The 24,523-nt window shown below is 28.8% G+C and overlaps 8 protein-coding genes and 1 long non-coding RNA gene across 10 annotated transcripts; 5 read left to right on the top strand and 4 right to left on the bottom strand.

Annotated features, from left to right (window-relative positions):
- The first annotated feature begins 130 nt into the window (after nucleotides 1–130).
- Nucleotides 131–1,438, top strand: LOC113793072 (uncharacterized). The gene is made up of 2 exons (XM_027343041.2): nucleotides 131–825; nucleotides 888–1,438. The coding sequence occupies exons 1-2, from the start codon at nucleotides 150–152 to the stop codon at nucleotides 914–916; spliced, it is 705 nt and encodes a 234-aa protein (XP_027198842.1). The 5' UTR covers nucleotides 131–149; the 3' UTR covers nucleotides 917–1,438.
- On the bottom strand, nucleotides 849–2,169 carry Trs31 (trafficking protein particle complex subunit 31). Its single transcript, XM_027343042.2, has 4 exons — nucleotides 1,780–2,169; nucleotides 1,419–1,695; nucleotides 1,226–1,350; nucleotides 849–1,126 (listed from the first exon to the last, which is right to left on the bottom strand). The coding sequence occupies exons 1-4, from the start codon at nucleotides 1,861–1,863 to the stop codon at nucleotides 1,031–1,033; spliced, it is 582 nt and encodes a 193-aa protein (XP_027198843.1). The 5' UTR covers nucleotides 1,864–2,169; the 3' UTR covers nucleotides 849–1,030.
- A 227-nt stretch (nucleotides 2,170–2,396) lies between these two features.
- Nucleotides 2,397–4,432, top strand: LOC113793074 (isocitrate dehydrogenase [NADP] cytoplasmic-like). The gene is given in 4 exon segments (XM_027343043.2): nucleotides 2,397–2,708; nucleotides 2,974–3,843; nucleotides 3,902–4,076; nucleotides 4,078–4,432. Coding segments are annotated over 3 exon segments (1,239 nt in total). The 5' UTR covers nucleotides 2,397–2,708; nucleotides 2,974–2,989; the 3' UTR covers nucleotides 4,288–4,432.
- Mesh1 (Metazoan SpoT homolog-1) lies at nucleotides 4,406–5,181 on the top strand. Its single transcript, XM_027343044.2, has 2 exons — nucleotides 4,406–4,761; nucleotides 4,813–5,181. Exons 1-2 carry the CDS (start codon nucleotides 4,502–4,504, stop codon nucleotides 5,105–5,107), a joined length of 555 nt encoding a protein of 184 aa, XP_027198845.1. The 5' UTR covers nucleotides 4,406–4,501; the 3' UTR covers nucleotides 5,108–5,181.
- On the top strand, nucleotides 5,174–6,776 carry LOC113793041 (uncharacterized). The gene is made up of 2 exons (XM_027343006.2): nucleotides 5,174–6,400; nucleotides 6,457–6,776. Exons 1-2 carry the CDS (start codon nucleotides 5,339–5,341, stop codon nucleotides 6,508–6,510), a joined length of 1,116 nt encoding a protein of 371 aa, XP_027198807.2. The 5' UTR covers nucleotides 5,174–5,338; the 3' UTR covers nucleotides 6,511–6,776.
- Nucleotides 6,777–7,363: 587 nt separating this feature from the next.
- LOC142645140 (uncharacterized) lies at nucleotides 7,364–9,056 on the bottom strand. The gene is made up of 3 exons (XR_012846319.1): nucleotides 7,840–9,056; nucleotides 7,586–7,751; nucleotides 7,364–7,512 (listed from the first exon to the last, which is right to left on the bottom strand). It is a non-coding gene; the product is annotated as an uncharacterized LOC142645140 (long non-coding RNA).
- A 326-nt stretch (nucleotides 9,057–9,382) lies between these two features.
- LOC113793056 (potassium voltage-gated channel subfamily KQT member 5-like) lies at nucleotides 9,383–13,975 on the top strand. Of its 2 annotated transcripts, none has more exons than XM_027343024.2 (4): nucleotides 9,383–10,123; nucleotides 11,695–12,216; nucleotides 12,275–12,882; nucleotides 12,944–13,975. In XM_027343024.2, the coding sequence occupies exons 2-4, from the start codon at nucleotides 11,718–11,720 to the stop codon at nucleotides 13,829–13,831; spliced, it is 1,995 nt and encodes a 664-aa protein (XP_027198825.1). In that variant the 5' UTR covers nucleotides 9,383–10,123; nucleotides 11,695–11,717; the 3' UTR covers nucleotides 13,832–13,975. The 2 variants fall into 2 exon arrangements, with proteins under 2 accessions (XP_027198825.1, XP_075676741.1); XM_075820626.1 differs by lacking the exon at nucleotides 9,383–10,123 and adding an exon at nucleotides 10,484–10,876.
- Nucleotides 13,964–18,915, bottom strand: LOC113793059 (uncharacterized). The gene is made up of 8 exons (XM_075820625.1): nucleotides 18,594–18,915; nucleotides 17,642–18,427; nucleotides 17,261–17,575; nucleotides 16,588–17,193; nucleotides 16,166–16,517; nucleotides 15,846–16,070; nucleotides 15,573–15,726; nucleotides 13,964–15,450 (listed from the first exon to the last, which is right to left on the bottom strand). Exons 2-8 carry the CDS (start codon nucleotides 17,793–17,795, stop codon nucleotides 14,911–14,913), a joined length of 2,346 nt encoding a protein of 781 aa, XP_075676740.1. The 5' UTR covers nucleotides 17,796–18,427; nucleotides 18,594–18,915; the 3' UTR covers nucleotides 13,964–14,910.
- Nucleotides 18,916–22,150: 3,235 nt separating this feature from the next.
- On the bottom strand, nucleotides 22,151–23,741 carry LOC113793010 (uncharacterized). Its single transcript, XM_027342975.2, has one exon. The coding sequence runs from the start codon at nucleotides 23,442–23,444 to the stop codon at nucleotides 22,347–22,349; it is 1,098 nt and encodes a 365-aa protein (XP_027198776.2). The 5' UTR covers nucleotides 23,445–23,741; the 3' UTR covers nucleotides 22,151–22,346.
- Nucleotides 23,742–24,523: the final 782 nt, after the last annotated feature.

Raw genomic sequence — 24,523 nt, 5'->3', positions numbered from 1 at the left:
ATTTATCAAGATAATACTTCCCGGATTAATGACACGAAGATTTAAATGATGTTCATGAGGATGATTTGAAAAATTATAGTTCAATTTTCCTATAAAATCTACGAATCTAGTGTTAATATTACATAATGTCTGGTTACAATTAATTCAACATGAATCTAACATCATCCATTGAAGCTAATAATCATAGAATTCTTGCATTACCTTTTCCTATTTCCATATTTTTATTGCTCAATCTAACCTTATCTAGTATACGTCCAATCAATAGTGAAAGTATCAATCCAAAAGATGATTCAAAACCTGAATATCTTATCAGAAGATCAGCTCCTCGTGAAGAACCAAATGATGACTATATGCATTCCCAATTAATGAAGGATCTCGAAATGCGACTATATCAGAATCAGCAACAACAACCGCAGGTTATTGCTAATCATGAAGCTCTTCCAAATCAATTACAACAATCACCACCATCCATGTCATCAACAATTCAACAACGACAATTCTCAAATACCGGCCTACAAAGTGGATATCAAGGAGATTCAGGTCGTTTGCCGTTTGCCAATTCACTTTACCCTTATCTTGGAAGTAAATTTTTATCATTATTTCCAAGAAAATCATTTCAATTGAATCCATACAATCCATTCCCATTTCTACCGAATCTACTTCCTCAGCTATCTTATATGCCGTATTCAAGTCAATCATATTCAAATCCATGGACTTATGGTGCAAATCCTTATTTTTCACCATCATTACTAAATCATTACAACAGTTACAACAATTATAATAATCGTTTCAACGCGCATCAACCAGAGATGACCAATACAAATGGTGGTTACAGAGATTATTCAACATCTAGATAAAAAATTTTAATCATATTTTTTTCATTTCAGAAAACAAAAACATTTTCGGATATTTTTAATACTATGCAAATGAAATTTTTGTTACAAATACACTCATTTCCTCCTAATATAAGGACGACCAGATTGTAAAAAAAAACATAGACAAAAAAACACATTTACATTTTATGACGAGATCATTTTTCAAGTAGTTGATCTCTTTCGATAACAGAATCATCAAATTTGATCATAAAAGTGGTTCCTTCGTGCCAATGTACAGTGATTTTTGCTGGCTATAATTGATCAATCGATATGTTCGAGAAAAGTAAACCAAGAAAATTGAAATTTATTAACAATTTTTTCAAAACATCAAGATAATCGATTATACATACAAAATTACACTCGTTCAATATGGCTTCGATTATACCACCAATAAAAGCGGCACAATTAATGTATTTTTTATCCTTTGGTACCGATATGAATTTATTTACTATTGGTTCACGTTCTATTATATAATCTATATTTAATAAATGTAATAATTAATATTTAAATATAAATCTATTTGCTAATGAAATAAAGTCTTACATGTATTTTTATCATCATTAGCTTGTTCCAATTTATCCGCTTCTTTATTAAACAACATTGGCCATACTTTGCTTCGTATAAATATTAGCATATTGATAAGGCGTGTTTCACGTTTAAAATTTTTGTCGCGTATCAACATCATATCAACAATCCGTTGACCAACATTATAGCCAATTTCCGATAATTTTGATTGCATTTCTGATGCTAATTGTACACTATTTTCACAATATTGAACTAATTCGGCAAATAAAAAAGCAAATGCACTTAAACTAATTTGCTAAATAAAATTTTGAAAATAAACAAAAGGCAATTAATGATTGTCAATCAGTGATAATCATCGATAATAAAAAAAAATAATTACATCCGATCTTGATTTAGTTTTTTCAATCGATTTATCCAGAAAACTGAAACGAGATTTTCCAGAAAAAACTGGCGTTGTATCCATAATAAAAACTTGATATGTATTTTCGTATTGTTGAAAAAATTGATTTTTCAAAGATGTGTTTTCAGAATTTGTTGATCATATGATTTAATTAACGCATGCTCCAATGTCCAAATGACAAATGCCTATCAACAAAGAACGTAAAATCGGTCGGCCAAAAGAACGTGTAGCTTTTTTTACCAAAAATCAATATATTTTATCTGCACTTTTCTATTTACTTTATAAATTGAATTACTATCCAATTTTTATCAATAAAAATTGATTATAATCAATCAATAAAATTGTGTCGTCGGTACACTTTAAGATATTCTTTAAATGTACAGTACAAATTTCTTTTTTTTTGTATTAAAGTGTGTTATTTATTTCATCATTTTGATATACATTTTTTGATTACCAAAAAAAAATCACTAGGCAAAGCAGAAAAAAACCTTGTTAAATTGGTTGTCATCATTATCATCATCATTGTCATTATTATTATTATTAGAGGTCCACTTGTGCTTTTTTTTATCCGAGAAGGTATATAAAAACTGGTTTCTCCATACAAAATTCATCCATCCCAACGTGAAAAAGAAGACAGTGATCTTGTCTATTTAGTTTTTTCCTTGTAACATACAGCATTTGTTCAAAGCCATCGATATAAAATAATTTTTTTTCTCTTCCCAGCTCATTCAATCAATTTAGTACATTTTTTTATATTTGACGTGTCTTTGTGACGTTAATCTCTACGATTTCCTGTACAAAAACATTATTTTGTTTTGTTCATTCATTCAATCGTTTGGTTGCTATCTGTATAAAAATACTAGAAAGGACATTTTTTCTTTGTTTTAGTTGAATTAAAATATTTAAAAGTAAGTTCATTGTTGTTGCTTCGAATTTGACCATTAAACGATGCTTTTCAGTGTATCAATTTCATTTAATTGTAATATGTCATATCATCATCAAATTTCATTCCCATTTGTCGGCTTTTCTATTCATGTTTTTTGTTATCACTCTAATGTTTTTCCTATCATTTGACAATTGATATTCAATAACAAAATTAATAAACAACATTTGAAATCTTCTATTTCTAAAAAAATATTCATTAACGATATTTTTTTATTGTTACGACAATAGATTATTAACGTGCAATATGGCCGATCAAAAAATCAAGTGTGGACCCGTGGTGGAAATGCAAGGCGATGAAATGACACGTATCATTTGGGATCTAATCAAGGAGAAATTAATCTTACCATTTATCGATGTTGAACTTCATTTCTATGATTTAAGTATTGAAAATCGTGATAAAACTGACGATCAAGTAACTATCGATGCCGCCAATGCTATACTCAAGTATAATGTAGGCGTGAAATGTGCCACCATTACACCTGATGAGAAACGTGTGGAAGAATTTAATCTGAAAAAGATGTGGAAATCCCCTAACGGAACTATTCGAAATATCCTTGGTGGTACCGTATTTCGTGAGCCAATCATTTGTAAGAATATTCCTCGCTTGGTTACCAGTTGGAACAAACCGATTGTGGTCGGTCGTCATGCTTATGGCGATCAATATCGTGCCACTGATTTTGTTGTCCCTGGTAATGGCAAATTGGAAATCAAATTTGTTCCAGCTGATGGTTCGGCACCGATTAGCCATGAAGTTTTTGAATTCAAAGATGGTGGTGGAGTGTCCTTGTCCATGTATAACACTGATAAAAGTATTCGTGATTTTGCCCATGCTTCGTTGCAGTATGCTCTTCAGCGAAAATATCCGCTTTATTTGAGCACTAAGAATACGATTCTAAAAAAGTATGATGGCCGATTCAAGGACATTTTTCAACAAATCTATGATCAACAATATAAGCCTCAATATGAAGCTGCTGGAATTTGGTATGAACATCGACTCATTGATGATATGGTCGCTCAAGCTTTAAAATCAGAAGGCGGATTTGTATGGGCTTGTAAAAATTATGATGGAGATGTTCAAAGTGATTCCGTGGCTCAAGGGTAATTTTTTAATTATTCAAATAGATTATCTGATTTTATTTTCAAATTTTTGCATTAGCTACGGATCGTTGGGAATGATGACATCTGTGTTGGTATGTCCGGATGGTAAAACTATTGAATCTGAAGCGGCTCATGGCACGGTAACTCGCCATTATCGTATGCATCAAGATGGTAAAGAAACATCCACAAATCCAATTGCGTCTATTTTCGCTTGGTCTCGTGGACTTTTGCATCAGAGCAAAATTAGATTCAAATAAACCTTTAGCAGATTTTGCCGAAAACCTTGAAAAAGTTTGTGTTGAAACTATTGAAAGTGGTTTCATGACTAAGGATTTAGCACTATGTGCTAAAGCTGGTAATATTAGCCGTGGTGATTATCTCAACACTTTCGAGTTTTTGGACAAACTTGCCAATAATTTACGAATTAAGTTAGGAAAAAATTAAAATTTAACAAGTTTCCTTTTATCAATTTAAAACACTTTTAAATTTTTCAATTGCAATCTAACCCGGTCCTAAGTACTTAATTGTCATATTCATTTGAAAATTCTTTTATTCAAAAAGACCAAATAAATTTTAACTTTTATCACTACTTGCATTGTATAAACATTAAATTTTGGATTTTTAATCACATGCATGTGTGATGATAATATATTAAAAAATGGATTCTAATTCGACTGATGATGCGATTAAATTAATAATTAAAGCTGCAGATTTCGCCGCTAAAGCTCATCGAAAACAATTACGCAAAGATGGTTACACTCCTTATATTAATCATCCGATTGGTGTCGCTAATATTTTAACCGATTTAGGCAACGTTTCCAATCCATCAGTTATTGCCGCCGCTTTGTTACATGATACGGTAGAAGATACGGATGTTACTTTTGAGGATATTCAGAAAGAATTCGGTGATCATATTTTGTAATAAAGAATTTTTGTTAAAAATAAATTATGACATAATCATCTTATTAGATCGATTGTGGCCGAAGTAACCGATGACAAATCATTGCCTTCTTTTGAACGTAAACGTTTACAAGTAGAGAATGCGCCGAATTCGAGCAATGAAGCCAAACTTGTAAAATTAGCAGATAAATTATACAATTTACAAGATCTTCTCGAAAAAACCCCGATAGGTTGGTCAGAAAAACGTGTGCAAGAATATGTTGAATGGTCTACGAAAGTTATATCTGGTTTGATCGGTACAAACAAAGCCATTGAAAATCGATTGGCGCAAACGCTTGGACAATTTTCCACAAAGAACAAATAAAATAAAATTTACAAAAAAAACAGTCGCATTTTTTTTGAAAAGCTTAACAATAAAAATTTTGTCAATAATATCAATTTTCAATGCCATTGACGTAATCTTGAAAATTTTGTTTAAAATCTGGTATCTGAAAAAAAACATGAAGAAAGTCATGCCAACAAATAAGTTTGTTTTTTTAGGAAACCATTCTCTTTTGTATTTTCAGTCGATTCATTATATTCTCAAACGTGAAACATGGAATGTGATCTTATTACCATGTTAGATTGTACAAGCAACTATTATTATGGAATTCATTTTGGCAAGAAATCTTCATATTCATCTTTGGTGATGGGTTTTCTGGTTTGGGTGGATTACATCAATTTTTGGATAATGTTTATTCAAGCATGGTATGCTGGCCCGGGTGATGAATGTCTTTTTATGGAGTTAAGTTGTCAATTTTTGGGTGAAGAATATCGAATACAAGGCAACATTTTACTCGTTTTTTTTCGTTCTATGTTATTTCTTCTATACCATTATTGGATCTTTGACGATCAAAATTGGCTAATAATAGCAAATAAACTTTATAACGAATTGAACAAGATTGATGTCAATTTAACGATGGATTGGGCCCGTAAAAGGGTGCAAGTTTCATTCCGTTTTATAATCCTGTTGATCATAAGCTACAATTTGAACAATTTTGCTACCAGAAATCGGACATGGATTGATCGAATATTCAATCATCTTTTTGTAACATTGCACACATATTTCTTAAGTTATTTCTTAATCCAAAATTACTTGATAAATGAAATTTGTGTCAATTTATTCCGACAATATAATCAAAAATTTTGCGATTCTATCAAACAAGGCGATTTAAATTCCGATCTACTAAAACATTTCCCAAATCTTTATCTGATGATTCAATATGTGAAAATCTATGTGAAACAATCATATATCATTTTAGTGAGCTGTCTATTTGGAATGCTATTCGAAATGTATCACCTTACATTCTATTCAAATATGAATCTAGTTCTAAAATGTATAAATGTATCCATCTTGGCCGTTTGGGTTTCGGTCATTGTCATATTCTCTGTCATTTTTGGTCGCCCAGACGAAGAGGCATCAATATTATCCAATATGATATATGAGGATGTAAATGTCAAAAGGATTCCATATTTTCCAAGACGTAAAATCAATTCTTCCGATGAAATCAAAAAACATCCAGAATATTCTAGATATTATGATTTTATGGATTGTCTTAATCATACAGTCGGCCTGGAAATAATGGACACACCAATCAATGCAGCCACTGTTCTACAGGTAAAAATCACAATTTTCTTTTATTTGTAAATTTTATTAATTGAATTCATTTTTAGTTTATCACAGCATTCTTTTCAGTTACAGCTTTGTTTTATCAGAAAAAGAAATAACATTATGCATATGTTAATTTTTCTTTTCAAAAAAATAATAATAATATTGTAAATTGATTGTCGTGTTTTTCTTGAAAAGAAAACATAATTTGGTCTTTTTTGAACCAGAATTTCTTCTTTTTTTTTGTAAACAATAATTATATAATTTCAATCAATAATATTATTCAATATCAAATGTAAGGACAAAAAGAAATAAAATAAAATGATTGGTATAATTCTATGTCAAAATAATAATACATGTTTCAAATGAATTATTGATTTTGTAATCATTATTAACAAGAAAAAAAAACACATCAATGACATATGCTAATGCTCACAAAAATGAAAGAATTTTTATTATTGTTATTTTGATTCCTAACCTTGGCATTGATTAATGATAATTATGATCGATTGCAAAAAAACAAGAAAAGGAAAGAAAAAATTTTAAATAAAACGAATATACTGTCATCTGGCTTCGAAAACAACTAAATTTGAATGACAATTAATGTCAATAGATGGCCAAAAATGTTTTGCAAAAAAATGGCAATTTTTTTCCATTGATTCTAATCAATTTAAAATGAACATTGAAAAAAAATTAAATAACTTTATTAAAATCGTTTATCTCATGGATATTTACGCCCAAAATAAATCATAAATTTCAAAATTCATTTGTCTTAAGTTTTTGATGTTTATTCTAATATAAGAAAAATAGCTGACATTGAATTCATACTGGAAATGACAAGACAAAACGACAGAGAAAAATAAATTTTCCAATAAAATTAAAGAGTTGGAGATTTGAATTTTTTGCCTCATAAAAAATAAATATTCTTAAACATTCATTTATACACAAAACAAAACGAAAGACACGCACGCAAACTTTGTTTTTTGTTTTTTATTTCAAAAAAGGAATTTTCAAGAAAACAAAATGAAAAGCCATATTATTTGTCATCAACATCATCATTATCATTATCATTATTATCATCAGCATCACTATTATTTATATGGCTTTTCCATTTGATATAACTAATAATAAATGAAAAAAAATATGGTTAGACAATGTCCAATCATATGTATTATATGATAAATCACATCATACTTATTATGTATTTGCATATTGGAAGAAAAAAAACGAAAATGATTTGATTTTTTCCCTTTTATATTCTTCCATCCTCCCCTCGTTTTTTTCTATCATTTGCTTCTACCTTTTCTTCGTTGAAGATTTTTATTTGTTTGTTTGTTCTTCCCTTTCTATTTGAATAAACCTGAAAAGGGTAGAAAATCGATAACAAAAAAAAAATGTAATTAAATTTAACAACGGATCTTTGAACAAAGAAAGAATGATTTTCTTACCTGTTCATCATTCTTAGTGCCTCATAACATTTTAAATTTTTTTTTATTTTGCGAAAAAACTTATTGTTAATAACGATGTGAAGAAAGATGTGGGTGATTTATTTCAATATTCAAAAAAAGAAAGTTTTTTACGATGTTTTAGCATTGGTTGTTGTTTGATAAAATATTGAATAGGATACGATCTGGTTTTTTTCTGATAGGCCGACCAATGTTTTTCATAAATTTTGTTTCAACAATTTCAACTCATATAAACATACAACTTTTGGTATGTATTATCACCATCCATGGTATTCTTCATCATTGAAAAATCTTTATTACTCTGATTATTTCGCCATTTTCATATTCATTCTGTTTCAAAGAAAAATATATACCCTACAACACACAGGAACACACACACACATGTTATTAAATTTATCGTTGTTCCAACGTAAAAGAAAGTCGAAAAAATTGTCCTTTTGAATGTTTCGAGGTTCAGTAAAGATTTTACCAAACCATTGCCTTAGTAGTCAATGTTTGTGTATCACACTATGATCATCATTACAATTGAAAAATTGACAGATTTTTTTTCTTTTCCTTTCCTTTCTCCCTCTCTCACTAGTTTTTTTTTCAAAAGTTTCTTTTGTCACCATATTCACAAATTCATTCAATCGTTTTCATTGAATGACATTTTTTCTTGTCAAATATACGAAGGATAAAAGAAAATTCATCCATCAATATAACATATGTTTGGCTAAACTATTGAAATATCCCATTACAAATCAGTGATAAATTGTGCATATTTTTTTGTGACCATAAGTTATCATCATCATGTATTTGGTCCTGTTTGGTTGAAAGATAATGAAATAAATCCATTACACTATTTGCAACACATCACGATTCTCTGAAATATGTGTAATATGCTTCGTTTCGAATAAAAAAAATTTATTATTTGTGATGTATGAAAAGAATAATCAAATAAATACATTCATCACTACGACAACCATCAAATAAAACAAAACAAACAATCAAATAACGACCATAACTACTACCACCTTAAACGCCAACATGATGTGATCATGTATGAATGTTTTATGTTATAGATGGAATGTTTGAGCCGAATTGATTGAAAGGATTTTTTTTTATATTTTGGAAATTATATTTTCATTCGTAATTTAAATGAATATTAAACGTGAATGAAAGTGAAAGTAAACCATCACCAGCATCAACAAGATTTTATGATCATTCAGTGTGTGTTTGTATGATGGAAATTTTGTGAAATCTTTTTTGTTTTGTTTTTATTTTACAGAATAAATATTTTTCTGTTTAATTCGACAGATATATCAATCAATTGTCATAAAGAATAGATATTAAACAATTTTTTTTTGTGATTTTCAAACCTGTTGAACATTGAAATGTATTTTTGTTCTACCCATATTAACTCCGGATTTACATTAAACATAAATTATTTGTTTTGACCATTCGCTCTAGTCATCATCATCAAATATTGTTATTGATAATCATTAATTTTTAATATTTTTTTATTTTTATTTTGTTGATCTGTCAATCAATCATTCTATTTATCCATAGAAAAAGTGAATTTTATGTTCTTAAATTTTATAACATGTGACTTGTTATTGTCGTTCGTTGATTGGTTTTATCGATAAAATTACAGCCGAATCGAAAAAAAATCAAGAATGGTCGAACATTTTATGATCTAATGATTTGGCTATTTTGTCGTTGTTGTTATTATAAAATGATAAGATCAACTTGATTGACTTCCAGTCTTTGGTGTTGTTGGTTTTCTCTTTCTCTCTTTCTCATTCTTCATACTGTGTGAATATGATAATTTGTTTTTTTGTTGTCTGAATTCAGTCATTGTTCGACAACAACAATTACGTCTACTTGGTTTTTTTCATCGCTTTATATATTTACACAAACATATCGAAGAAAACAATTCTGTATTTGCTATTTTTTGTTGTTGTTGTCTGCTTTGTGGTTTTCCTCTCTCTCTCTCTCTCTCTCTCTCTCTCTCTATCTATCTATCTCTGTCTCCGGCAATTTGTTTTCATCTGTTGAATAATAATAAAAGAATTGATAAACATTATCATTCAATTCATATGGAATAATAATCAAATAAACAAACATTCGTTTGTTGAAAAGAAATGTTACTTAGAAAAAGGTTGATTATTAGTCAATATTTGATGTTTATTGTGTGAATTAACAAACCATATATGAATGATGTGAATTTTAAATTTACGAAAAATAAATTAAATTAATATTTTCAAAATTATCATCAGAATAAAATGTAAGTTATTAAATTTTCAATTCAAAAAAAAATTCATTCACAAGGAAGCAACATTGTCTGGCAATGATGATGATGATTATGATTATTATTACTACTTTGACGATGATGATGATATGAGAAAAAAAGAAATCAACCATCAATTTCTGGTTGATTTTGGGGATTTATATGTTTTTGTTTTTTCTTTGTAAAAATTATCATCATTATTATTAATAATAATTATAAAAATCTCCATGTTTTGTTATGTTGATGATTTTCCGCATTCGTCATCCTAATCAGGCAATTTGAAAATTTCTATGCATATCTACCCTAATGACAATCCTTTTCCCTCCATTTTTTTGTTTTGTTTTTATTCACTTTTTTAATACTGGTGTCATCGTGTCTAATCTTTTTTCACATTTAAAATGATAAAGATTCATTCTTATATACATCATTCCTCGATTATCATAATCGTATCAAATGTTTGTCGGTTCGATTGATTGCGGAAACTAGTTCGTGTTTATGTTTATGTGATGATGTGTATGTTGTATGCCAGTTGAATGGTCAGTCAACCATAAAAAAAGGCATTGAATTTTGACATTTTTTTTCTCAATTTCTTATTTATGGATTTTGATATTATTTTATTATTTTAGTCAGATGATCAACATGTGATGGCCATGAAGTTTGTTTTTTTGAGGCCAATATTATTGTTTTCGAATAGATTTGATCGATAAATCATTTTTTTGTCTTGTGATCCAATGGAAACAAAAGATACAGGTATTATTATTATTAATTTCTCATAATTCACCTATACTCACCAAACAAACATATTAAAAAGGACATCCAGTTTGATTGAAAATGGTGATGATTAGACAATCTTTTCTTTATTGTTTTTTTTTGCTTCGTTAATAATGATCGACAAATCATCACATCATTATTGTTTGTTTTATTGAAATAAATATTATATAATTGATTTTTTAGCAATATTTGCTTTGTCATCGATGCAAGAAATTCGATTTCAATTGTTTCCATCAATATTTTTAATTGACAAAAGAATAATTAAACTATAGGAAGATGAAACTATAAATTAATGTCTGAAATACTATGTTCGTTTCTATTAGTGTGGTGCGTGCAGATTTTTCAATTTAATCAATCAATGCTATTACAGAGCATTTTTATAAATTGATAAATTTTCAAAATCATTTTAAACATTCGATACTAAATATGGACTTTCATATATATCTGTTGTCCATTCATCTTAAATCGAATGAAAAGAATCTTAACAGCATACATGTCATTCATTCGGCTTGATACAATTGATATTTTATCAAATTCAAAACAGAAATATTCGAATAATCATCATCATCATCATCCTCATAATCATTAGGCCAATTAACTTAATGTGAATGTGTTCTATTTTTCATTTCTGTATGATTTGTATATCTTCTTTTTCGTATTCTAAAATTGAATTTCAAATGATGTCATCGGCCAGAAATCAGCCATAAACAAAAAAATCAATAAAACATAATACTGGGAAAAACATTTGAATGATCTATTTTCAACTCTGATATTTTTTTATTTTTCATGCTTTATAGAAACTAAATGAAAATTGGAAAAAATGAACATTTTTAACGACAATAATAATGATAAAGATTCGTCGTTTTCCAAATCTCGTTTTCAAGTGACAGCAAGGATCGATATCGAATCGGCAGTAGAAGACTTAGTCGAATTTCGAACACCAACACCTTTTACAGGAAATGGTGGAATTTGTGATCAAGATCAATCTAATGAACCATTAGTTGGATTGGAAGAAAATGGCAACAATAATACTGTCACTACAACATCATCGTCAACAAATTCATTTTATAATACAATTTATAAATATCGAAAACTCAAACAAGGTGGTAATTCTTTGGATACAGTTTTCTATCCACCACCTAATCGTCGACTATCAATCTATCCACATTCGTTAGTGGGCGTACCATTCTATAATGAACGAATTTTAGTATATAATTTTCTTCAAAGACCTACCGGTGCTTGGGCAATCGGCTATCATGTATTTGTTTCACTAGCAGTTGTTTGTTGTCTCATATTGACAATTATATCGACTTCTTCAAGTAAGTTATTTAAATAATATTGATTTGTCATATGATGATTATTCTCGATTTTGTAAAGCTGAATTTGGAAATTCTCTGGCCAAAACACTCAATACAATCGATTATATGATAGTTACATTCTTTATCGTGGAATTTTTAGCACGTATATGGTCGTCAGAATGTGTTTCTTATTATCAAGGATGGAAAGGAAAAATTCGTTTTTTCAAAAATCCAATCCGAATTATTGATCTTTGTGTCATAATAGTTTCATTAGCAGTGTTGATCTCAAATATACATGGCGAATTATTAATCACATCGCTACGAGGTGTACGTTTTATACAGATATTTCAAATGGTTCGATTGGATTTTAAATTCAGGCCATGGCGTATGATGGCGTCCGTCGTTTATTCACAACGAATTCATTTGGCCATTGTATTCTATATGGGGTTCTTAGCCCTAATACTCATCTCATTTGTAATATATTTTGTTGAAAAAGATCAAAATAAAGATTTCGATAGTCTGGCATCATCGATGTGGTGGGCGGTTATCACTTTATGTACGATAGGCTATGGTGATATGTATCCAATAACATCAACCGGAAAACTATTAGCATGTATTTGTTCGCTAATAGGTGTTTCGATATTTGCTCTACCTGCCGGCATCCTTGGAACTGGTTTGGCTCTCAAGGTAAGCCTTCACTGTTCAATTTAATTAATATATTTGTCATTTATCGATAATTTATGTCCAGGTACAAGAGCAACAACGACAACTAAAAATAAGCAAACGTAAACAACCAGCAGCTCGTCTGATACAAAGTGCATGGAAATTTTATGTCGCCGAGCAAGAATTGATTCGCATATCGAATAGCAGTAAATATAATATTGGCAACGGTAATACATCATCTACACTAAACTGTTTTCGATCAGTCCTTTGGAAAAGATTCGAAACAAGTAAAAATAAATCCAAAACATTGACTTGGAAAGAAATGAATGCCCTTTGTTTTGTATTTTCCGTTAAATTTTGCATATCAAAAAGAGATTTTGTCAAAGCCTTCAAACCTTATGACATAAAAGATGTGCTCGAACAATATGCTGCTGGCCATGCAGATATGTTGGCAAAGATACGAATAATGGATAATCGATTAGAAAAAATTCAATCCAATTCGATTTCAGCTAAAGGACAACATGAAATAAGGTTACGTTTTCTAACACAATTAACCAAACTTGAATATGAAATGCAAAAAATACAAATCACTTTAAATGATTTGATGCACTATCAAGTCAATTCACGGTTGATCATCGAAAATCTATTAAAATATATACTTGATCAACAAAGTACATTGAGATGTTTTTCCAAAAATCGTTGCCGTTTCGATATGAACCAAACAATGAATGTATGTAATGTTTGTTCCAATACCAACAATCGAACAACTCAATTATTATCACAATTTCATAAACTTAATTTTGCCGACAAACTTGAAAAAATATTTCAAACTTATAATCAAGATGTATTGTTACATGTTATTGGTAATAATAATAATAATAATAATCAATGTCACAGCCATTTTTGTTCAAATTCACAACAGCAAATCAATCATGCTCAACAACAGCCAACCCAAAGGCGGCTTTCCTTTTGACACGCCTATACTATTATTATTTTGTAAATTTTTATTATTTTGTCTTTTTATAAATTAAATTCATTTTTTACACACATAAATAGTTCTTAATTTTTTGATGATTTTTCTTTACAAAATTATATAATAAATGAATTAAACTTTAAATCGTTATTTATTTTATTATCAAAACATTTGAAAGGTGAGAAATTCTCAAATTTAATGCAATGAAGCCAACATTTTCACAATGCATCGATGTCGATAACCTAACACACCTGTTGCTATCTTTTATTCGAAACAAATGTGAAAACTTTAAATTGAAAAATATTTATTTTATTTTTTATCAATATCTGTATTTATGTTTTTTTTATTTCGGTTGATAATAGGCCAAACTTGTAATTCGTTTCCATTGAATTGTCAAAACAAATATTCGTACGATCAATGTAAGATAAACTATCCAAGTTAACAATTGAAATAGATTAGATTGATAGGATGAAAAGGTAAAATAAAAACAAAGAAAAATAAGATCACTGAAAATCAATAACATAATTTGAATAGTCATGAAACCAAATCTTGAAAACATCAATGATGGTGATAAATTTTTTGTTTTTGCTGTTGTTCGTTTTTCATCAATAATCATTCGAATACCTTTTATTCCGACAAAATTAGAATATACAAATAATAACCAATGTAGATTAACCATTTCAATACAATATGTATTTGATCGAAGAAAAAAACATGACAACGATATGATAATGTCAACCACTGATGTTGTAATCATAGTAACACTTAACAGTGTTTGCTTTTCGTATGGTTTTTGATCATTCATTAAGCGATAAAATTTTATTTCGAATTTAATCCTCTGCGATAAAAAAAAAGTTTTCAAATCTTTGAATACAGAAATTCTAACAAAATGAATTATTATTAAAGTCACATAACGTTTGTTTTTTTATAATAGAGATTTTATTTAAAAAAAAGAAAAAATTCTAAAACCACAGATTTAAATAAGTTCGAAGGGTATAAAAATCCAATCAAGTATAGTTTTTGTATTTAGTGTATGTAAATATAATACATGTATGGATTATCATTTTCACCAAAATGATTTACATTGAGCTCATATAATTGTACGGTGTACTTGAATTATTTGTCGAAGGATTTAGATTCCAAGAAGAAGCTCCAATACGGCTAGACGTGAGCAGATGTCGTTTCGGGCAGGGAACTTTTTTTACTCTAATTATTATGCCAAAAATTAATGAAAATAATGAAATTTGTGCACAGCACGCAATTACACAAATTACAAATAAATGTGTTGGTTCAAAACATAGATAATTTTTGCTTGAAATTGATATTTTTTGATAAGGTGCAAGGAATGAATCAAGTGCTCTTTGAGTATGTGTTCGATTTGCATTTTCATGTTGTTTTGCATCTATACCGGCAGTTATTTTAAGATCCGTTGAAACAAATTCACGTTTCTTACGTATTAACAATGATTTTGATAATTTTGTCATAGAAACTACCTCACCAATGTCATTTTGATCATCATAATCATCATTCGATGATGCGGAACGACGTTTTCGTCGACCATACGATGTAACCATCTCAACACCTGGATAACTGCGGCCGTTGGCCACTTGACATTGAACCTGTGCATGGAAAAATATGTGTGAAACAATGAAATGAAAAGAGCAATTTATAATAAAAGCAATCGAACAAGACAATACAATTGACATGAATTGAATTTTTTTTCCCAAAAACCAATAATTACCGGTTTGCATTTGTCGAGACAAGTTTCTACTTCAACTTGTATGATTAAGATAGAACCTCCTGTAAAAGTAAAAGCCTCTAAATAACTTTCAAGTGTTTTTCTATTCTCGTTGAGTAGACGAACTTCGCGCATCATTTTCATTTGGGCCGGGCAGCTATATATATTTGTCATGAAAGGAAATTCAATGAGAATTGATTATAAAAAAAAAGAAAAGAAAAAGAAAACGTGAGTATAATCATTGAACCATAACATTAAATCCATTCCCAAACGAACCCTTTATTATCGATTAATGTGAAATTATTGTTTGGATTTTGATCATCTTTAGCAATGAGATTTCGAACAAAAATCCCATAAGTATCTTCATCACTCATACGGATTTGTACACGAAGTATATCACCAATGGAAACTTCATCGATATCTTTGCCCATCTGATCTACTAGATGTAATGATAATTCAGGAAGTTTGGCCGTGCCTTTTAATTTATCAGTAGAAATTTCACTGTATGAAAGAAAGAGAAATAAAAAATAGAATTGAACAGATTGATCCGAAAGAATGAAAGAATTTAATCATTTCAAATTGCAACAAATTAATACCCTTGTATTTTGAGATCGATTTGAGCAATACTTGAATTGTGTAAATCAAATTTACAAAAAATGCCCAAAGCTAAATCTTTTGTCGTCAGGACAAGATCATGGTGTTGAATGATAATGTCATTGGTAAAATGACCAGGCGTTGGTTGTTGTGTATCACATTGCAGAAAATCATTATCAGCAGTATTATTAGTATAATCATCGTCGGTATATGGTATGGATAATTCAAAATCTAATCGATTCAAAATATCATTCATACAACTTCGTGGCCTATTTTGTGCATAAATTTTTCCACTAAACAATTTAGATGTTTCAATTTGAATTTTCATCTTTTTCGATTGACATAAAACAGTGACTGCAATTTTCATTATTATTATTTTTGACATGTTAGACAAAAAAAAAATAATTTAAAATATATTAAATACCATTATAACATGTAGATATCTCAAAAATGGTCGCGTCCTCATCATAGATGTATGGTTGAATGATATGTGAGGTCGACGCTTCATTCAAATGGCTGATACGACATATCCCATGAGATGAATCAAAATCAAATGATTTACAAGGATTAGTTACACTGTTTGAAAGACATAATTCTCGACATTCACTTGGTGTGTTGACATTCATCTTGATTAAATCGGCTGTTTTCAATTTAAATTTTTTGATTTTTCGTAAATCACAAAATTTATTTGGCTCTTCAATGCATTTATTCTCAATATAATGTACTTGTTTTGTAAATTGTATTGTTGGCACAAATTTAAGCCCGTCCGTTTTGATGTGATTCGATGAACCAATAGTCTGACGATTCATATTGAACAGAATACAATGTTGATCAATTTCATTGTATACTACTGAACGACAATGAAAATTCATTTCATTTAAACATCGTTCACTACATTCTTGTACAGATGCAATATTTTTAATCATGATCCGTTTTACAATTGTATTATGAAAATAAGTAGGATAACTCATCGTATATCCAATAACTGTTTCAAAAGCCCATGGTTTTCCTGCACAATTACCATTCTGATCTATGAATGTAAAAAAATCAAATGATGAAAAAGCTTTTGTTCATCATGTTGTTTTTGATGATCATACCTGATATACAAATCTTTTTGGCATGAATATCAATAGTAGTAGAATGATTTGATCTAATCAATCGATTAATATCATCATCAATATTGGTGATTAATTGACATTGATCTCCATTATAATTGATTCCATTACATTCATTACGATCTCGACATAAGCTCAGACAATCATGAAGATTGCTTTCAATTGTTGTCAATATGCGAGGCATTAAGTTTGATGATTGTATTTGATAATCATTTTTATTGTCTGTGATAACATACTCATATCCGTCATATATGAGAAATGTTATGAAATTACAATTAGAATTCTGTTTTGATTGGTCTGAAATCATCAATGTTGGTTGAATAAAATCGAAATTTAGTATATGTTGAATTGAAAGAAACTTACTTGTTTGTTGTATAGAATATTGATCAGCCGATGTTTGAACGATTGAACATATTGAATGGTATATGATGACAATCATTACCATCGCCGATGATAATGATGAAAAATGTATTGCAAACAATTTTCTATCATTTAACGATGTTTGTTGACTATACATTTTCACCGCACACTTTCATAAATTGTACATTCATTCAGACCAAAAACAAATAACAATTGAACGAATCAAATAGGAAAAAAGAACAGATCGATCGTAAAAAGATGGACAAACATCAATTAACGTTCATAATGATGATAATGATGATTTCGATTTAGATTGAAAGTAGATTGTTGTCATTTCATGTATGTTTTATTTGAACATATCAATGTCATCAGGAATTCCATTTTCACTACTTTTATCGTCATCATCATTATCACCGACAAAAAAAATTCGCCAATTTAGACACTTACATAACAAAAAACAACAATATAACAATTAAAATTATGATGATGATACGTATTAAGTTCATTAACTTTAAATCGTAAACACAAAATTTCATCGTCAATCGACAAAGACAATAAATGCAACAAAAAAAAATTGTGTGATGTTAGTTCATTCGACCGATACGAAATTCTTTCAATCAGACAAGAATATACAGTAAAATTAATGAACAATACCGAAACACACAGGCAACCAAAGTCATACTCATACGATACCTTATGATGTGGAATGAAAAATAAAAAATCTTAAAACACTTAATTTACGACGTTGATTATCATTAGAATTAATGTATTATGAGGATCATGTTGTTGCTGTTGTTATCGTCGGATTGCCATTTAAAAGAATGTGATAGAAAAATGAAATAATAGAATCAGATGAATTCAAACAATATCAATAAATGTCAGACACACATACGATGAATTATTTTCAAATGTATGGAATGAACTTGAAAATCACAATAAAATTTCAATTCCTTACCGCCATTTGACTGGGCATCCAACCAATAACAACAACATAAATATTAAAATCAAAAAAAAGAACAACAACCAAGAAAAAAGAAAAAGTCAAAGTATGGCATCAATTCAGTCATTCGGATCTTCTATAGACGAACCCATATGAGTATATGGATAGAAAACACTCATGAAATTCTCATTCAACGATTTCGAAGAATTGATGATCCCGGGTTTGTCGGCTGTTGAATTTTTTTTAATTTCTCGTTTCTGTAAATTGTAAGATTTTTTTCATCCAACTCTTTATTATTTATACCCTCGATACGATGTGTATATTAACATCATCTTGGTCAACGTCTAGTATTCTCTTTTTTCTCTTTTCTCTTTGAATTTTTATTTTCTTGTTGGTATTGTTCACGAAAAGTTAGAAACACTAACAACAATAAAAAGTAGTTTTGAATGTATCCGAACAAGGTTGATATGTGTTCATCATTGTTCAACAACAATAACTAAATGATGTGATCGTATGTTTTATATGTGATGGACATTAAAGAACATTGGACCCATTGTGGTCGAATTCATTCATCAATGATGGTGTACCGAATGATTAAGTCGGACTCTTTTTATCATCATAATCATGATGATGAAGATGAAGAGCAGACTTTCTTCTTCATTCAGGATTTCAGATCCAGATTATATGGTCTTTATTATTATTATTAAGTAGGTAGTAGAAAAGATTTTCCGACCTATCCTTTTTTTATCCTTATCATTTTTCCTTTTTCTTCTTCTTTGATTGGACAATGACCTATAGTCAAAATGTTTTTTTCTACTCTTTTTAAAAAATGATAATCACAAGAACAGTAAGATCCAAATATGAACAAACATTTTAATCTATATGAATCGATCGACCGATCAATCAATCAATTATTATTAGATCGGATTATTTATAATGAATTAAAATTGAACAATTCTTCATCATCATTATTCTAGATATAACATTATCATGACCGTAGAAAATCTTTCGTCTATTTCCTATTTTGACATTGGCAGCTCAAACAAACAAAATCTTTATGAATGAATAATTTGCTTGGATTTGATTCTGATCTTTAGATTTGGATTGATAAAATAAACCAAAATCATATTATGTATTCTATTCATTTGATTAATTATCACTATCCGGACTGTTTTTTTCAATTGATATTAATGGTTGCACAAAGTTGCATAAAGAAAGTTTAGACATTTGTTTCTCAATTTCTTGAAATTTTTCAAATTTTGCCTCTTATAAAAGTTACAATTTTAAATTTTCACATTAATATTGACAATGAATTTTTTTGTAGTTGATATTGTTTTATCATTTTAAATCATTGCATGTAGGAAAAAAATTAAAATAGATTCCATCTATTTGCAAAAAAAAGTATGGTAATTAAGAAAATTGATGTGAATACGTATGCGTTGTGCTTGTTTGTTTTTTGGTTATTATCATTTGAAATAATTATAAACATTATCTCATAATCATGATAATGACAAAGGGAATTGGGTAAATGGAGTACTCTCATCATCATCATCAACAACAACAACAACGGCTGTAGCATCCAATGAATGAATAAATGAGGGTGTGAATTGTGAATAAACATATACGAGATGGTAATGGAACATATTATTTTTATATTTGATAAAAAAATATCATGAGAGAAAATTGAAATGTACTTTAACAAACAAGACAGAAAGAAAAAACTCGATGAATTCAAATAATGATTAATTGTTTCATTGAATGAATATTATTATTATGTAACCGGAACATCACTTCAAATGACAATCACAAAGACAAGATAATGTCCATACAACCTATATATAACACACACACATATGGTATAGAGTAGAAATGAATTTAATGAATAACTCATGGGAGAATTTTTGAAAAAAAAGAAAAACAAGAATAAAAAAACGAAAAACAGCAAAAAATTCATCGACCTTTTGTTCTAGTTTGCCATTGATTGTTTGTATTACACAATACAAAATTGATTTTTTAAAGAAAAAAATACTGAAAAATTTGTTCAAATTAAATGGGGAAAATATGACAATTTATTCATCAATGAAATTCTTGTTTTGTTCAATTTGTAATAAAGATATAAAAGTGAACATGAAATTGTTATCAACAAAGAAGATAAATCAGTTGCCAAATCGACAACTGTAATGTAACCAAAGATAAAAACGATAGTCACTTAAACACACAGACACACAGATCTTCAAGAATGTTGCAAATTTCATGTGAACATATTTTACTACACCGACTGACTTACTGACTTACCTGATGATGATGATGTTCAAGAAAGAAAAAAAAAGAATAATAATCATCATCATATGCAAATTTATCAAGATGTTTCCGCATTATGCACTTTAACCAAAGTAATCGACACATTTCAATTTGTTTGAAAAGTTTGAAAGGAAAGGTCAATAATTCTAACAGATAAGATTTTTGAATTGATCGATATTTTCAATTTGATAACAATCAAATGATTTCAATATAATTATCGTATTTTCTATAATCGTTTTGATGTTTTGGTCGAATCATCATTTCAACTTGTTTAGAATAAGAGTCATCATCATCATTACAAATAATAGCGATAACTAAAAATAATATGCAAAATAATAATCTGCCGTCATCATCATTAAATTTACCTGACAAGAGATTGGCGCTTAACAATGGTGATGAGAGCATCGCCGAGAAAATAAAATAAAATTGGATGAAAAAAAATACTCGAATGATTGTTCGCAGTGAATAAATTGGTCCACCAAATCAACAAAAAGGACAATTTTCATCAAAACAACAATATAAAACAGATGCCCAATACAATTTCAATGTTACAGGAAGAAATATGCCGTTGATACTTTTTTTTCAAATAATAATGAAAATCCTATAAAATGAATTCAAGTTTCTTTCCTTTGCTGATGTTATTGTTGTCGAAATGATTTGCGTGTTATTAGTGGCGGTATTTTTTCGGGCATAAGAGAAAAAATATATGGAAATCATTTTTTTCATAAAATCATCAATTTGAATGATATAATTTGCATTTAAATTTGATGATTATAATATAAAATAATATGACCAAAAAAACTGCAACCAATCAACATCTAAACTATTTTATAAATATACTGATTCAAATGATTCAACCGAATGACCAATGATCATATTTAATGATCATATTCTGCATAAACAAAACACAAAGATCATCATTATATTCGGAATTCATAAGAAAGAAAACATGATCCTTTCATTGTGGAGTAAACATTTATCTTTATATGATATATCGATTTAGCAGATTGATCGGTTATATGATCAAAAATCTGAAGAACAAATGGAAAAGAAAAAAATAATCCTAAGATACGAAATTAATTTAAATGATTAATTATCTTTTTTTTCATTCTTTTGTTCAAGATTAAGACGTTTGTTTTAGCTATAAATTGAAACGATTAGCAATAAAAAGAATCTTTATTAACATTCGAATATAATTTGATTTTTGTTTTGTCATTATTCGACACATTCGAATAATCTATAATCAAATTGATGCGCCAAACTCAGATTAATTTCTTTGTACCGAATTCATTTATTTGTTTTTTTTTGTTCACGAATTTATAGTGGAAAAGAATGTATTATGGAAATGGAAAATTTCAATGATAATAACAAATGAATTCATTTGCATTGTTGTTCTATGAAGTGTATGATTTTGTTAGTTATATGTTTATAAATGTTTTTTTTTATAATTTTAAATCAGATTTTTTATCAAAACCAACGAAAAGAACGTCTTGATGATGGAAATGTTGTTCGTGTTTGTTGTAATGAAAAGAATGGCCGAATCGGATATTGTTGATTATTCATCATCGATGATGATGATGATGAATCACGTTGACGATCACGTTGTTGTTCGTGATCGATACCATTGCCAAAACGATCCCAATAATCTCGAATATTATTCGTTCGAATTCCATTAAATCGATTATTATAATAATGATTATTATTGTTATTATTGCCATTATTTCGATCATAAACTCCATGATCACTCATTTCATTATTGTTATTTTCATAATCATCGTTTGTTTCATTGTCATCATCACTATTATGAATATAGCCATTCGATAAACTACGGCCAATTCCACGATGAATAAAAAGGCTTGGATTCATCCACAATGCATTACGACGTCGTCGACGACGACGTTTTCGACGACCAACTAAAAATTTTTCAATATCATTGATTGATTCAGTTGTAGTGATATCTTTATTATTACTATTGCCATTGTTTTTGTTGTTATTGTTTTTGTTAGAATTAACGCCATTATTACTACTATTCGGATTATTCATATTGTTTTTTACTTGATTGGAATTTTGATTTGATGAATCTCCATCGTGGCCATTATTATTTTGATTAGAATGACTATTACCGCCACCACCACCACTATTATGATTATTCATTCGATTTGAATTCCAATGATTTTGTCCAGGCCATGAATCCAATGGTCGATTTGTCACATTATTATTATTATTATTGTTATTAATTCGATTTCGCCAAAGAGAAGGTTTATAAGGTTCACCTAATCTGCCACCATTGAAATTGTTGTTGTCATTATCAAAGTTTAAATTGGGTCGAACATTGCATTCATCAGGATTATGATTCTGGTTACGATGATGATGATGTCCAGGACCATCGTTAATACATCTTCGAGTATTTCCATTTAAAACACATCGAACATTATTACGAATAGAACAAGATGAATCGATCATCATCGTAATCATCATAATAATCAAAAAAATAGCTATAATAATCGATCGCATTATAATGTCAAGTAATGAATGTTTCAATTGGAACGACATTTTTTTATTCATAAAAACATTACGTATAGAAATGATAGATTCATAACAACCACTGCAAAAAAAATTACATAATAATAAATGAAATAATGAAGCCAACAGAAAAAGAAACGAATATTTCCATCAAACACACATCACACACACACACTCAACCCGTTTATATATGTTTGGTTTTGTCGTTTTTTTTTGGAATTCATAAAGAATGCAGATGCAAGCGTGCACACACACGCAAATTAAACACACATGGCCATAAATGAGACAAAACTTTGTCAACAACCAAAAAATAAAAGAAGTATCCTTCATTAATCAAAAAAATAAAAAAAAATAACAAAACAATCGGCAATGACAATTGTATGTATAGACCGTGTTATTTTGTGCATTATGTGGATGATGATGATGATGATGATTTTGTTGTCATGTTATTATTGTTCACAATAATGAAAAATAATGATCGGCATTATAGAAATTTTTTTTCACTCTTTTCTTTCCTGTTAGTTCTGTAAATTCTGGTTCTGGTTGACGGTTATATCATTCGACTGTGTGTATTTCATCAATAATCACACTTTAAAGAAAAAAAGTCTTTTTCAAAGTTTGATTAAACTTTTTTGATATATATTTTTTCTTATTATTAATATTTTGTTGTTAGTATCAAAGTGAAAAAAACGAAAAATTAAACCAATAAATTCTTGGGAATTTTTAGGAAAACAATGTGTTAGGGAGAGAGAGAAAAAAAAAGAAAAATGACGATAATAATAATAGAAAGGATAGAAAAAAAAGATGATTAATAGAAATTTTCTGGCTTTAAAGCAATTGTGACAATTTAGCTGTTGTTGTTGCTGTTGTTATTGTTCAGGTGCACATACATTGCTTCATCCGGGGAATATAAAACCGGAAAAAACCTGAATGAATGAATTGAATGAAACAGAAAAAAAAATAGTAAAACGAAAATTTCTATTCAATCTTTCAAATCGACTGATCGACTTTGACGGAAACATCATTAATCGAATATATCGTACTTAACAGAGACAACAAACGTGGAAATAACATTGTGAATGAAAATGACATTGGTTTAAGTCCGTTTTTTTGTTTTTGTT

The sequence above is a fragment of the Dermatophagoides pteronyssinus genome, unplaced genomic scaffold (genome assembly GCF_027571235.1).
Source record: "Dermatophagoides pteronyssinus isolate colony J.1.1.1.1 unplaced genomic scaffold, Derpt_VIB-CSIC_2022.12 sq0007, whole genome shotgun sequence".
Taxonomy (NCBI): domain Eukaryota; kingdom Metazoa; phylum Arthropoda; class Arachnida; order Sarcoptiformes; family Pyroglyphidae; genus Dermatophagoides; species Dermatophagoides pteronyssinus.
Note: the sequence above shows the minus strand (reverse complement) of the source record. Positions and strands in the feature narration are given on the sequence as shown.

What these genes read in the sequence shown, in the direction of transcription:
- LOC113793056 (XM_027343024.2), top strand. Translation starts at nt 11,718, where the DNA reads ATGAACATTTTTAACGACAATAATAATGATAAAGATTCGTCGTTTTCC. An exon ending in AATTATATCGACTTCTTCAA is followed by an intron (nt 12,217 to 12,274) that starts GTAAGTTATTTA and finishes GATTTTGTAAAG; the next exon opens with CTGAATTTGGAAATTCTCTG. An exon ending in GAACTGGTTTGGCTCTCAAG is followed by an intron (nt 12,883 to 12,943) that starts GTAAGCCTTCAC and finishes ATTTATGTCCAG; the next exon opens with GTACAAGAGCAACAACGACA.
- LOC113793059 (XM_075820625.1), bottom strand. Translation starts at nt 17,795, where the DNA reads ATGTATAGTCAACAAACATCGTTAAATGATAGAAAATTGTTTGCAATA. An exon ending in CAAAAAGATTTGTATATCAG is followed by an intron (nt 17,194 to 17,260) that starts GTATGATCATCA and finishes TTACATTCATAG; the next exon opens with ATCAGAATGGTAATTGTGCA. An exon ending in GATATCTACATGTTATAATG is followed by an intron (nt 16,518 to 16,587) that starts GTATTTAATATA and finishes TGAAAATTGCAG; the next exon opens with TCACTGTTTTATGTCAATCG.
- LOC113793072 (XM_027343041.2), top strand. Translation starts at nt 150, where the DNA reads ATGAATCTAACATCATCCATTGAAGCTAATAATCATAGAATTCTTGCA. An exon ending in AGAGATGACCAATACAAATG is followed by an intron (nt 826 to 887) that starts GTGGTTACAGAG and finishes TTTTCATTTCAG; the next exon opens with AAAACAAAAACATTTTCGGA.
- Trs31 (XM_027343042.2), bottom strand. Translation starts at nt 1,863, where the DNA reads ATGGATACAACGCCAGTTTTTTCTGGAAAATCTCGTTTCAGTTTTCTG. An exon ending in AAACTAAATCAAGATCGGAT is followed by an intron (nt 1,696 to 1,779) that starts GTAATTATTTTT and finishes AATTTTATTTAG; the next exon opens with CAAATTAGTTTAAGTGCATT. An exon ending in TAATGATGATAAAAATACAT is followed by an intron (nt 1,351 to 1,418) that starts GTAAGACTTTAT and finishes TATTAAATATAG; the next exon opens with ATTATATAATAGAACGTGAA.
- LOC113793041 (XM_027343006.2), top strand. Translation starts at nt 5,339, where the DNA reads ATGGAATGTGATCTTATTACCATGTTAGATTGTACAAGCAACTATTAT. An exon ending in ATGCAGCCACTGTTCTACAG is followed by an intron (nt 6,401 to 6,456) that starts GTAAAAATCACA and finishes ATTCATTTTTAG; the next exon opens with TTTATCACAGCATTCTTTTC.
- Mesh1 (XM_027343044.2), top strand. Translation starts at nt 4,502, where the DNA reads ATGGATTCTAATTCGACTGATGATGCGATTAAATTAATAATTAAAGCT. An exon ending in GAATTCGGTGATCATATTTT is followed by an intron (nt 4,762 to 4,812) that starts GTAATAAAGAAT and finishes TCATCTTATTAG; the next exon opens with ATCGATTGTGGCCGAAGTAA.
- LOC113793010 (XM_027342975.2), bottom strand. Translation starts at nt 23,444, where the DNA reads ATGAATAAAAAAATGTCGTTCCAATTGAAACATTCATTACTTGACATT.